The sequence below is a fragment of the Triplophysa rosa genome, linkage group LG6 (genome assembly GCF_024868665.1).
Source record: "Triplophysa rosa linkage group LG6, Trosa_1v2, whole genome shotgun sequence".
NCBI classification, from domain to species: domain Eukaryota; kingdom Metazoa; phylum Chordata; class Actinopteri; order Cypriniformes; family Nemacheilidae; genus Triplophysa; species Triplophysa rosa.
In genome coordinates, this window is record NC_079895.1 from 24,345,751 (window position 1) to 24,359,206 (window position 13,456).

At 38.4% G+C, this 13,456-nt stretch overlaps 1 protein-coding gene across 1 annotated transcript in view; it reads right to left on the reverse strand.

The window, feature by feature from the left end:
• Positions 1 to 6,607: 6,607 nt before the first annotated feature.
• The window catches only part of LOC130555537 (partitioning defective 3 homolog B-like), a 122,830-nt gene continuing 115,981 nt past the window's right edge, over positions 6,608 to 13,456 (reverse strand). The window contains exon 8 of the mRNA XM_057335830.1: positions 6,608 to 6,740. Coding sequence (XP_057191813.1) covers positions 6,608 to 6,740 — 133 coding nt within the window. The remainder of the gene's footprint in view (positions 6,741 to 13,456) is intronic.

Sequence of the window (13,456 nt, forward strand, 5' to 3'; positions counted from 1 at the left end):
TCTCTCTCTCCCTCTCCCTCTCTCTCCCACCAGTGCTACTGAAACTGAATCCATGATTTGATTAGACTGGAAAGAGCCGAGAGAATTCCACTCACAGCGGCCTTGTAAAGATCAATTACACCATTTCCTTTGAAAGACGAGAAGACAAGAGACCATGTGCACTCAGATACACAAACTTCAACAACAAATTTTTGGAGAGAGTTTTGGTATTATTTTTAAGTTTGGGTTTACCGTTGTTCAGAAGAGCGGTGTTTGTGCCTATAGGCTGAAGGAGGCACGATATGAGTCATGAAGTAACTGTGCTAATGCCAGTACAGAGACCACCAGTCTCTTCTCACTTGACCAACTCTGTTGTAAAAAATTGTATATTTTAATATGAAAGTAAGAGAACCATGAACTTTGAGTTAGACACGTTTTTGTAAATCATTTTTTATTTGTTTACTCAAAGTAATATTTCCTTAATATCTTAACAAATACTAAATGTATTTAATAAGTAGAATTTACTTTATTTTGGTTAGTAAGTTGTTCTTGAATTTTAGCAGCACATTTACTCAATACCACAACTCAACGACACACATGAGACAGGCTTCGATCGTTTTAACATGAAATCGGCATTTTCAGTGACCAGAGATCCTCCGCATAAGAATCCATCATTTGGTCCTGAAGACACGGTCAGTGTCAGAGTTTCACAACATCCAGAGAGTGAAAAACAACGAGAGAAAAACATGAAGCCAGCAGCGGTGACATGAGGAGAGAATGAACTCTGACGACTCATCGTGACAGAATGTTTTGCTTGTGTTCTGCGGTTTAATGGAGATGTTTGGCAGCGGACGTTATCAATGTTTCTTAAAACCTGTGTCCCTGAGAGACAGGCGGCTCGATAAAGAAAATAAAGTGTTTCCCATTAGCACCAGAAACAATAAGATATTACGACAGAAATAAACCCACGTTCCTTCAAACTTAAAAACATTCAAGATAAAGAAAATATGAGTGAGGGTGGGAGTCGCACCCATCTGCATCTCAAAACTCAAAACACTGAAACTGGAATGATGGATGAAACTTACTCAGCGCTCAATAAACACACACGCACGCACGCACACGCACGCACACACGCACACACACACACACACACACACACACACACACACACACACACACACACACACACACACGCACATAACATAACCCTAACAATCACACACAACTGTCTGCTCTTTTAGATTTTCAATAAAGTTAATTGTGTATGATTTATAAGCTTGTTTCCTCATGGGGACAAAAAACGTCCCCTCAAGGACAAGGGTTTTGGATATTGGATACACACATAATCCCAAAGTATACAAATGTGAGAATTATACATTAAAGCATACATTTTAAAGTTAGACTTTACATTTTGATGTCGTTTCCACTATTGAATATATTACACAGTATTTAGTTCAATTACATCAGAAGTAACTGTAATTAAATTACAGAAAAAATAAGAGTAATCCCTTACTTTACTTTCTCAAGGGGAAAGTATTTAAATTGCAGTAACTAATTACTTAGTAACTAGTTACAGCCAACTCTGGTCACATGATCCATCAGTGTTGAGAGGGTTTACTGCACTCCAAATAGGGAAGGAAGAGAGCACACATTCCTAAAATCCCAGCTCGATCTGGAAAAACTACACCGGGTTCATTTATTTAAACAAAACACTTTGCCAATTTGTCCTTGCTGCTGGACATGAGAGAAGTTAATTGATTCGGGCACAGAAACACTTCTGACATATGTCAAAGGAAAGCACCTGTACAAGAGCTGGCAGCCGTACTTCCACAAACCAAACCCAAGGCGTTCAACCCTAAACATCCGCCCGGCGTTCACCGCTGAAGCTGCAGGCGTCGAGACGGCTTTGAGTCTGGCACACGTCTTTAAACCAGACTCATCGTGAATGAATAGACTTCTATTAGATTAAAACCCCCCAATGGTTAAATATATCTGAGAGACCACCCATCACGAGGGTCCGTCCGCTAAACAAACAGTGTCAACAACATGTCATACAAATGAGAAGTAAACAAACAGATTTATAAAAACAAAAACAGGTCTGTGGAGTTTAGCTTGCTGACAGGATTTTTTCCCTTTAATTTGGCAGCACAAACTGTAAGATCAGAGTTTTGAGTCTCTTGTGACCCTTTTTTTACCTGAAAGGAATAAAATGAACTTTAAAAGTTTTGCAACAAAGTTTCAGTGAAATGGATGCTGATGTAGACACCAGTGCGGCACTTTTAAATCAGCACAAACTTTTATTATCTTCATATTAAGACTTTACTTTTATCCTTTACGAAAATACCTGCCAAGAACCACCTCGAGCCAAAACACAAAGAGACGATGATGTGCTCAAAGAAAACCACTCCTGATGGCCATTAAGATATTTTGCCATTATTTTCATGACAATAAGTTTCTCATAAAAGAAATGGTTTTACTCATTTATCGTTACTGTAACACTGATGAAATATGAAATATTTTTCAATAAGATGTAAGTGAATGATTTAAAGTGAACAAACTTTAACACCACAGCAGGAATAAAATACTTCTCAACACGTCTCAGAGAAATACTGTGACAATGAAATTCATTTTTATACTTTAAATTCGTAAATATATTCACTGACACACAAACTTTCGTCATTTTCACGTTACTTCATCAAATGTACACTTTGCAATTGGCACCTGAACACATGAACACAGACACACTTTACACACGTCCATCAGACTTTACTGTATACAAGTAAAAGAATATCATTTATATACAAATATAGGTCGGATTTGTCATTAAGACTTATTATGAAGTGTTTAAGGCTGAGTTTATACTGTACATCGGCTGGGCTGTTTCCTCATACTTGTTAAATGAAATATTTACCTCACAGTTTGGAGTTTAAAGAATGTGTCCGAGCACTAGAGGTCACTGTAATGAATGATGTGTTTCTGTCATCTGAACCTGAATCCGTCTCTGTGTCATCTATCATCTGACCTCAGCATTCACATTCACCTCCTCATCACACTCAAGAGTCAAGACAAAAAACACTGAACCTGAACCTGAACATACAGAAGTGAACAACGATGAAACGATGATACAACTGGACACGAGACTGGTTTGAATTCAATATACGTCACTTTGGATAAATGCTCAATATTTGACATTTAGACATAACATTACATATTTTTATATTTATAATACATTATATATTTCAAACTATTTTAAGGGAAAGCAGACCAAAAATGTCAAATAAAAATATATAGAAAAACATATAGTAAGAATAATTTTGATTGCATTTTGAGAATACCCCACACCTGCTTCTGAATTTCATGACAGAGATATATAAAAAGTAAGATTACTTTAAGAACTTTTTACTGCACTTATGCTTCTTGTTGTCCTTATGTTGTTCCAATTGTTTCTATTGTTTACCTCATTTGTAAGTCGCTTTGGATAAAAGCGTCTGCTAAATGACTAAATGTAAATGTTCTGAATGTTTAAAAAGTGAAGAAAGAAAAATGTGCACAAAAATCAAGTTGACAGGATCAGCCTCAAAGTCTTCAGTGTCTGTGATGTTGTGTGTCCTTCACTAGTCTGTGTGTGAGTGTGTCAGGGTACCCGCTCTAAGCCGAATGTCAAATTCCCTGACTTTTCACTGACTTTCACTGACTCAAAAGTAGAATTTCCATGACCTATAATGAATGAAACCCAGTCTTTGAAGTGGCAGTTTTTTAGCCAAAGCTCTTGAAATGTACATTTTCCTGGCATTTTGCCGTAGTTAGGAGCTACAGGTGACTGCATGTGACTTAAGTGAATGCCAGATGACAAGCGGGAAGGGAATAAAATGGCGCTAAAGATAACCAAAACAATATGCAAAAATGTGTAAAAACACACAATAAAAAATACAGTATAGAAAAATTACATATTGATAAATGAAAACTCAAATTTTAAGTAACAAACAAAAATCCCTGATATTCCATGACTTCGACAAAAAATACATAAAATTCCATGACTTTCAATGTCTGGAATAGACCTTTTAAAATTCCATGATATTCCAGAAATCCCATGACCCGTGAGAACCCTGATGTGTGTGTGTGTTATTTTTGCCTGCTTTATCAGAACATAAGTGCCTGACCCAAACCCTAATAATATATAAGGTTAATCATATAAAGATCTCAAACCTTAAAACCAAGTCTCGACCCTCAAACAGGCCTTTAAAGGGCTCTCAGAAAGTGAGCCAAAATGTCCAGACTTCACCCCACTGGTCTAAAACACCACGCTCACTCTCTCTGACACATTATGCAGGTGACGCATGAAGGATTTCTCCTGTAGTTTGTGGGTCATCAGCAGATCTCCACCTGAACTCAATAACTAATGACTGAAGGGTTATCACCGTCACACCCTCTTTAGTGAACACTACTGAGATGACTTACAGCCCTGGAGAAATAAACACATGAACACTGCGGCATTGTGCAGGAATACTCCAACTCTCTCATTTGACGCTTGAGGAAATTACAGCGTGTTGAAAGACCATAATACACACACGGACACATCTGAGATGTTCTTTAAAGTCACCATGAAACGGAAGTTGCGATCGACTTCTTTTCCGTATCGTGACGTATATCCGAGTGAAACGGCTTCTGAAATTAGAGAAAATGTAGGGCGGGGCTTTGTCCTTCCCTTTTTGATTAGTTTGTTGTAAGTTGGGTCTGGAGGGGAGGGCTAAAGATGCCTGGCCATTGGACAGTCAGTATAGTCCTACCTCCTTTTTGTTGCTGACGTCATGTGGTGAAGAGTTGTTGTTGAGAGGGGGAGAGGAGCATCAGGTTTTCGATTAAAGATTACAAATGAAGTGCAAATGATTTTTTTTTAAATAATGGTGTGCACGGATAAATCATTTATAATAATCACTGCAACACCGTGTAAAACACTTAGAATTTTCCTGTTTAATTTCATGGTGACTTTAAAACACAACACCGCTCATCTAAATCACATGATCACAGTTATTTATGATACATGATGCCGTGATGGATGTATGTTACAGGTTTATAACGCCTGCCGTCGGGGCACGTGGACTCTACCATCATTCTTTATGATCTCATTTATAACACAAACCACATTCTGTACATCTGACCTGAGACTGTAAATCTATCGAAAACATACAGACCGAGCAGCTTTAGACCGGGGTTACATTCATGTATGTAAAGTGAACCAAATACACCAAACCTGTACAGAGAGAAAAGGGTTGGGATCCCAACCAGAAGGGCTCTGTTTTTTTTTTAAAGAACCGGAACCGCACTGAAAAAAATGATTTTTGCTGCTTGTCCAATTTACTTAACATACTTAAGTTAAATCAACACAACTTTTGGAAAATTGGGTCACAACATGATTTTTTAATGTTTAGTCATATAACTGAATCCATTCATGTCGGGACAACATAAAGGAGTTGTGTTGTGTCAACATAAAATTGTTACAGTTGGGCAGAGGACTTATATTTCCAAGCATGCTTAGCGTATGACTGCATTTTGAGTTATTTTCTTAAATTAGTGTTATTTTATGCATTTTTTAGTTAGTGTTTACTGTTCATTTCTCTTTAGAGTTTTGAAGAGTTTGTTGTATTTTTGAGTTTTGTGGCTACCATTATTCAGAAAAGCGTTGCCTTTGGTGAGGTAGTGGGCGGTTACATTTTTAACTTCTGTTGAGTTCTCTTAACTCATTATCTTCTTATTGAAGACAAATGAAAGTTTTGTCTGATTATTGTTAATAATGTATAAAATAAAAAACTGTTCTTGGACGCCTTCATTGAATCAACTAATCGATAAAATTCGTTTTTTTATTTACTTATAAAATCCTGAAAATAAATCGGATCCTGAAAATCCTTTGTGCCATACAAACATCTCGCTTGACTTGACCTGTGATTGCTTCTTTGCACATCGTCTTCTTTTTCACATTTGAATATTCTGCTTCTTTACGACAGTTTCATGGTTTGAAAAGCACATTCAGACCACACTTCACAAAAGCAGAAATGATGTTTAAGAACGTGATGTGAGAGAGGCAGCGAGACCGCCGAGCCGTCAGATTTAAGAGCTCTCTGACTCCACAGGTCAAAGGTTAAACTAATGAACATTTAAAGTTGCTTGACTGGTTTTTTTTGGGTGAGGGCGGGCAGCATGCAGAGCTGCGGGGTGAAAGGTTAAAACTACGGTAATGTGTGAGAGCTGACGGCGTGACCTCTGCGAGATCATTCTCTCGCTCTGTGATTTTATCTGCGGACGTGATGTTTGTTGGGTTGTGTTCAGGGGAATTCTGCTCTGTGGTAATGCCATGACAAGGTGTAAGGCCGTGTTTATCTAAGCACTGAAAGCAAGCGCAGTTATTTACTTAACTCCACACATTTCTCATATCACATTGCAGCGGTCGGAACGAACGTGATCCCTTTCACAACGCTGGAAAAACAGAGAGAAGCCTTTCATGCAGTCCGTCATGATGCTGTTTGTACTGGATTACACATTTATGTAAAACCACTTTCCACAAGCACACGCATGTAAAACACGCTTGCCTTATCAATGACCACAAATGACATGTTATAAGAGTGCATTCCTATCATTGAGAAATGAAGTCAGATGGTTTGAGAATGATTTTCAGTCTTACCAGATTGATGAGCTGTGTGTGTACGATATCTTCCACTAGGGCGGCGGTCTCGTGCAGCGGTCGTCTCGCGTCACCCAGAGCAAACCTGCAAATCAAACACACACATTTATGAAAAATTATTTCCCCAAACCGTTCTATAACTTTCTATAGCTTGAGTTTAGAAAACACTTCACAATCACTAAAAGTACATCTCAAAACCAGTTCAGACAAACGATCTGAAGTGAAGTGTGTTCATAGAAATAAACATTAAAGTCCCAGTGAAATAAAAAATGACAATGCCTATTTTTCATGAAATATTGCAGCGTTTATAGTAAATAGTTTATCAATGTGGGTCATTTTCTTTTTAAAACTCGTGTACACTCATAATCTTCAGTTAAAATCTGAAAAAGCACATCCGCCCTGAAATGACTATCCATCTTAAATGACATATGTTAGATGGCTTGGGCGGAGCATCCATTAACTCCTCCCCTTCAACTGTCAGTCTGCTGCCGGTTCCATTTCAAAATGCAACGACTGTTTTTACACATCCAATCAAATCGCAGAGAGAAACAAAAGCCACGCCCTCTAATTTTCTCATTAGAAATTCCATTTCACTCGGAAATGCGTTAAAATACGCAAGTAAAAACGATCGCCACTTCCGGTTCACAGGGACTTTAATACCTTAATTAGACAATAAAAAACACAACGTTCAGGACAGATGACTTGTGTATTCAAAGTAAGAGAGATATCAACATCTTCTGCAGGACTTAATTCATAGTTCTTCCCGCTGCAGCTGCCAAAACATCCCAGTTTAACATCCAAACAGAAATTTCATCCAAAACACCAGAACAAACCACTGACTGACCACACACTCACACCTTAAACACAGATGAGATTTTTATTTCATCTCAATTAAAAATAATAATAATACTGGATGACATCTGTGCGATAAATGAATGCAACAGTCAAGTAGGTGATAAATCAAAGATGTAACTCAATATATTAGAGACGGAGGGCTTTAAGACGGATCGACAACCATCATTAATATAATAAATATCAACTATACATGAGAAAAATAAAAGAGAGATCCACAGCACTATAGAACACGCACGCACGCACGCACGCACGCACGCACACACACACACACACACACACACACACACACAGTAAATGTGTCACTGGCCAACAACAGAATTCTCTTCTATCAACAGTAGTTTTCATGATAAGAATTTAACTCAACTCAACTTTTATTTATTTAGCGCTTTTTACAATTTTCATTATTACAAAGCAGCTGTACATGAAAACATGTTAACTATAAGCAATACATTAAATAACATACACGCACTGATGCACACCAAACACACACAGACACACACTCGGAATCCAAAGGCTAGGAATCGGATCGGAATCGATAGGAATAGGAATCGGATACTTGAAACTGAAATTTCAATTCGTCTTATCAATTCCTGTGTGCAGAAATGTGCATGTGTTAACTTGTGATAAAGCACAGGAGCCACAAATTGACCATAGTTTCATTATATGAACTACAGTTTAATGTAGTTAAGCTATGGTAATACAAATTGTAATTAATCAGACAAAACATGGTTGCTACGTGTATATACAGTGTACACAAAACCAGTCAATAAGCAGGATAAATGACCATACAGGTTGATATCTAAATGTTTTACTTCAACTGTGGAATCGATAAGCAGAATTGGAATCGAAATGGGAATCAATACATTTCAAACGATACCCAACCCTGTGATGACACACTTCATCATCATCATCATCGTCCGTTTATAAATAAGCTGAATGTTTGGATAGATCTGATGTTTATGTGATGATGGGTCTGTATTTGTTTAGAGACAGAGAGAGCAGAGGAACTGCTGTAAACACACAACCCAGAATCCAGAAAACAATCAATGCTTCAAGATCTGAGATTTTGACAGTAAACATCACATCCGCAGGGACCCGCGGCCAGACGCTCTACAGGGTCAACATGATGCCACATGTCATCGCAGAGTCCTTCAACACAACCTGACACTATCCTCAAATATACAAGTAAAAAAGAACACATTTCATATTCAAGGAAAAGTTCTGCAAACATCATTTATTTACCCTCCCGCCACCTCTTCAGTGGAACACAAACCAAGATATTTTGAAATGATGACAGAATTGTGTCTCTTATTCCTGAGCTGATGTTTTTTAGAATCTTCACGCTCTGCTTTAATAAGAACCACTAATAAAGATTTACATGCACATATAATAAGTGTTAAACAAACACAGTCCTCAGAGTTATTATTTCAGGGTTAACCAAAGCAGAATTATGATGATGACGATGATGATGATGAAATGTGCCTGATGTGTTTTTCATGACTTTGACTCGGCCGTCGAGCAGCTCGAATGACGCTTTATAGAATCATATTTTACTACACAAGTTACTGGGGAAGATAAAGTCGAAGCTTTAAATCTCTGTCTCCATCTGTAATCTGAATGAAAACACCCAATATAAACTACAGCACACCAACTGCAGCCCTAAAACACCAGATGAATGAAGACTTCTGACACCAAAACATCCTCAAATCTAAGAATAAAAACCCATGAGAAAGAAAAATCACAGGTGTGATCTCTTTAATTTCTCAATTATTTCTCTGTCTCTTCTCCACCAATAAGCTGGTGTGTGGTGGGGTGTGTGAGGAGATTCCCTCTTCCATGTAAAGCGCTTTGAGTGCCCAGAAAAGCACTATGTAAATGTAACGAATTATTATTATTTTAAACATCAGTGAGATTAAATGGAGAGCAAATTGAAACTTTTGCTAAAGACCATGTCCACTAAAGGCTTGTACACAACGGGATGCTAATCGCGCGTGTTTATCGTTGACGTTTAACGCCTCGTGACTAAACAAAGGGCGTCAATGTGAGTGTGCACACCGACGTGCAAAACGGCAGGCGTAAAAGCGTCATATAAAAAAACGCCTCAGGCTTGTTTTTTTTGTTTGACGCACCGCGTTAAAAACTGGCCGACCAATGAGATTGGCGCTTTTGTTCACGTGCCTGGAGCTGCTGATGTTACAGTAAAACACCACTTGGTGGCGCTCAAACACAAAACGGTCCAAGCACACATTGACGAAGAGGAAGCAAGATGAATTCTTCTGTGTGACAAGCGAANTCTCTCTCTCTCTCTCTCTCTCTCTCTCTCTCTCTCTCTCTCTCTCTCTCTCTCTCTCTCTCTCTCTCTCTCTCTCTCTCTCTCTCTTTCTCTTTTACGTCAGGTGGGGGTAGGACATTTCTATGTATGTCTTTGTGTTCTAGACAGGAGGGTTTAGTCTCATATCAAATAGGCAGTAATGGATAATCCTCATAACAACATGTTTGAGTGACAGGTCTGATCTCACTGGAGCCTATGTGTGTAGATGTGTGGGGTGTAGATGTATAGGTAGAAAGACTAACATGAGGTTAACATGTCTTTGATTTATGTTAAAGGCTTCATTTTTCCACAAGAAATAGTACTTTTGACATGTTTTGACTTCAGTCGTATCAGTAAACTAGTTTCATTTCCAAATAAGGATGGTTTTGCGTGATGTTGAATTCAAGCTGCGGTATCCATTGAAACTTGATGAAGCTGAACCAAAGGATTGTCTTCTCATATTAAAGTCTGTAAGAAAAATGTTCAGTATGTTTTCTCTCTAAAACTCCCGGAGTATTGTCCTCAGAACATCTGCTACACCCAAGTTGTTTATTTTCCTAATGAAGGAAACATCAAAGTGAGGTCAAAATGGTTTTAAGGAGGTCAGGTCTTCTTGACCATGTTTTCCCCGTGATATTTAAAACTGTCTGTGTATGAAGACCATGTACTGCTGAATGTCAAATAATTTTTAGTCTTGTCATCATGTATGTATTACCAGTGACCGTTTGATCTCCTCTTTGAGAGATTTTAATCTCCGTAGATCTCACATGCATGCATGCATGTAGTCGACCTCCGTGCTTAGCCCTCCAGGTAGGACATCTAATTGAACTTATCATCTATCTTTTTAAATCAAATGCATTTACGCTGCATAGATTTAACTAATTAATCTTTTTTAAGACCTCGTTCCTACATCTCCAACCTGCCGTTTATCAGATAGATCATATCAATCCCATATTCACTAGCCCACTTCAAAGAGTGTTGGGTTAAATGTAATTTGCCAGATAGTGCTTCTCTCTGTCATTCTTATCTTTTCTATTTGAGATAATAGAGGACAGATAATTAGCAACGTATGGCGTGATAAAGAAATTGATCAAAAAGGATGAATTTGTGTGTGAAAAAAAGAACCAAAGTCTTAAGGGAAAGCCCATCGAGTACTGAATACAGGTGTGTAATAGAGCGTGGGAATTGGACAAATAGGTTTAATGGTTATTGACTGTCATAAAAGTCATAAAAGTGTTTGATTGACAGTTTGGGATGACAGCCCTTAGTTTCTTTCACTGAAAATAGAGTGTGACCTTCAACCTTTCCCCTTTTTCCCTGAAAGGCTTTTCAGGTATTTTTGGCAATCGTGACCATTTCTGCAATCTATGCAGCTGTGGCCCAGCGCTGCACCGCTGCATGCAAACATCTACTCCTCTATCCCTCCTGTCTGCTTTATCAACCCATCCCAACTGCCCTGCAGGGAAACCAAGACCAGAAAACAGTAATGAGTGTAAAGGCGTGCTATGTATTGACATCTTGGAAAATAAAACAAGGCATCTCACACTTCTTTCCTTGGTACTTTATTTGTATGTTTTGCTTAACTGCTGTAAGACAGTTTGTTCACTTTATTAAAGTGAACAAACTCGCCCTGAAGAAAGAAAGTCATAAAGGTTTGAAATGACAAGAGGGTGAGTAAACGATGACAGAATTTTCATTTTTTGGTGAAGTATCCCTTTAAGTTGATTTGTAAAAAAGCCTGCAGGAAAAATAATGTTAAATGCAGAGTTGGGAGTAATACTTTACAAGAAATGTATGTTACATAAATTGAGGCATTATGAATAAAACAAGTACTTTTTGACTTACTTTAATTACTTGAAATAAAAAAGCATGTTATTAGTAGTATACTTGAAGTGTATTTGGATTCTTTTCTTTTAAGACAATATGTTAAATGCACTCTAATTTGAAAGTCACTTTGGATTAAAGCTAAATGAATAAATGTAAATGAAGGGACCTAAACTCATGATGGGATAATGGTGGGTGTTTCTGCTTTGAAGCAGTGGGTGCCTTTTTGTGACCTGCTCGGAATGGGAGAATGGAGTGGTTGATGATTCACTTACTTGTTAAGCACTTTAATCTAGCACATGCTCGGTCATGTTATTAAAACACACCACTGACATCGGGTGGGTCCAGCCTTTCGTGCAGATAAACCCCTTACCCCAACTGACAGTAGGGCGTGATTTGTGTCAGCCTAACAAGTCAACCCGACAAGCACTATTCAGTACCAATCAACCCGACATCAAGAATGAATGATAACAATCATGCCTGGAAAACAGCTAGCTGCGAAGAAAAGGTGGACGTGTCTGGTCGCATCCATTACTTCACTTTTTTCACCCCCTACCTCTTTTCGCTCACCCCTCTTTTCTTTTCTGTTCAGTACTCTGCATTAACAGCTATTTGAACAGATCAGTAAAGAATCTTTTGAATGTTCATATAGCTCTTATATTGATGGTATTATTTGGGTTTTTCCTCATTGTAACAGGTCAAGGTGTGTTGGCCAGGTCGTGTTGCTGTTGTTTTCTATGGTGTTGGTAAATAACAGTGTCGCACATGCAGCGCAGGATGTTTGAAAATGCCCTGAGACCATTCAGCATTAATGTCGGTAATTATGCATTTGTCTGGTAGTCCTTGCAGATGTTATTTCAAATGGCTTTAAGAAAGATCTTTAATAAAATGCTGAAATGGGAAGCAGGATATACCGAGGACTCCCCTTGTAACACCTGGTTCACTTCCTGAATCCCATCATCCATCTCTTCTTACCTCAACTGCTGTGACCTTCTTCAACCCGGTTTACAAGTGTTCTTGATTCCGACCTCTGACTTGTAACAGACTGGCACATCTGGTCAGGTGTGTGTGAGCATGTTGTGGCTGAACCTAAAGTGATAAACTGGGACCCTGTCCACACTAATGCGTTTCCGTTTGAAAACGCATATTTTTCTCTCCGTTTTGACGTTTCGTCCTCACTGAGATGGCGTTTTTGTCAACGAAAATGGAGTCGAAAAACACTCGAAAGTGGATACATTTGAAAACGCCGTTTTTGCGTTGTGGTGTGGATGAGGAAAACGTAGGGGTTTAAAAACAATGACGCATTTTTCGTCATGTGACGCAGTTGTTTCAGCTGCTGTCTGGTTTGATAGCATTAATGTCAGTTCATGCATACTTTAGATTGCATTTGTATTTAATTACTCGCAGTTATTGTTTGGCAGCGGAGTGTGAGTTCAGTTTCACTTTCACTTTTGCAGCTTTATAGTCTTGTTTTACCCTCAGCAACATCTCTGTTACCTCATTGTCCATCTATTTTAAAAAAATGTGTCTGCTCCACATTGCCGCGACATAAGGCAGAAAGTAAATAAACGCCTGACAGAAATGGCACATGCTGACGTGTCTTAGGTTTTGCTTATGCGCAGTACATGGATGTAATCGTTTTCAGATGTTTCAGTGTGGATGGGCAGCGATGGGCAGCAGACGAAGAGCATTTTGAAAACGAAAACTCCGTTTTCAAATGAAAACGCAATAGTGTAAACAGAGTGTGGTTATATTCTCAGTGTGTATATGTAACGCATTAGTGTGACACTAAAAGTTTTCTGAAACAATCA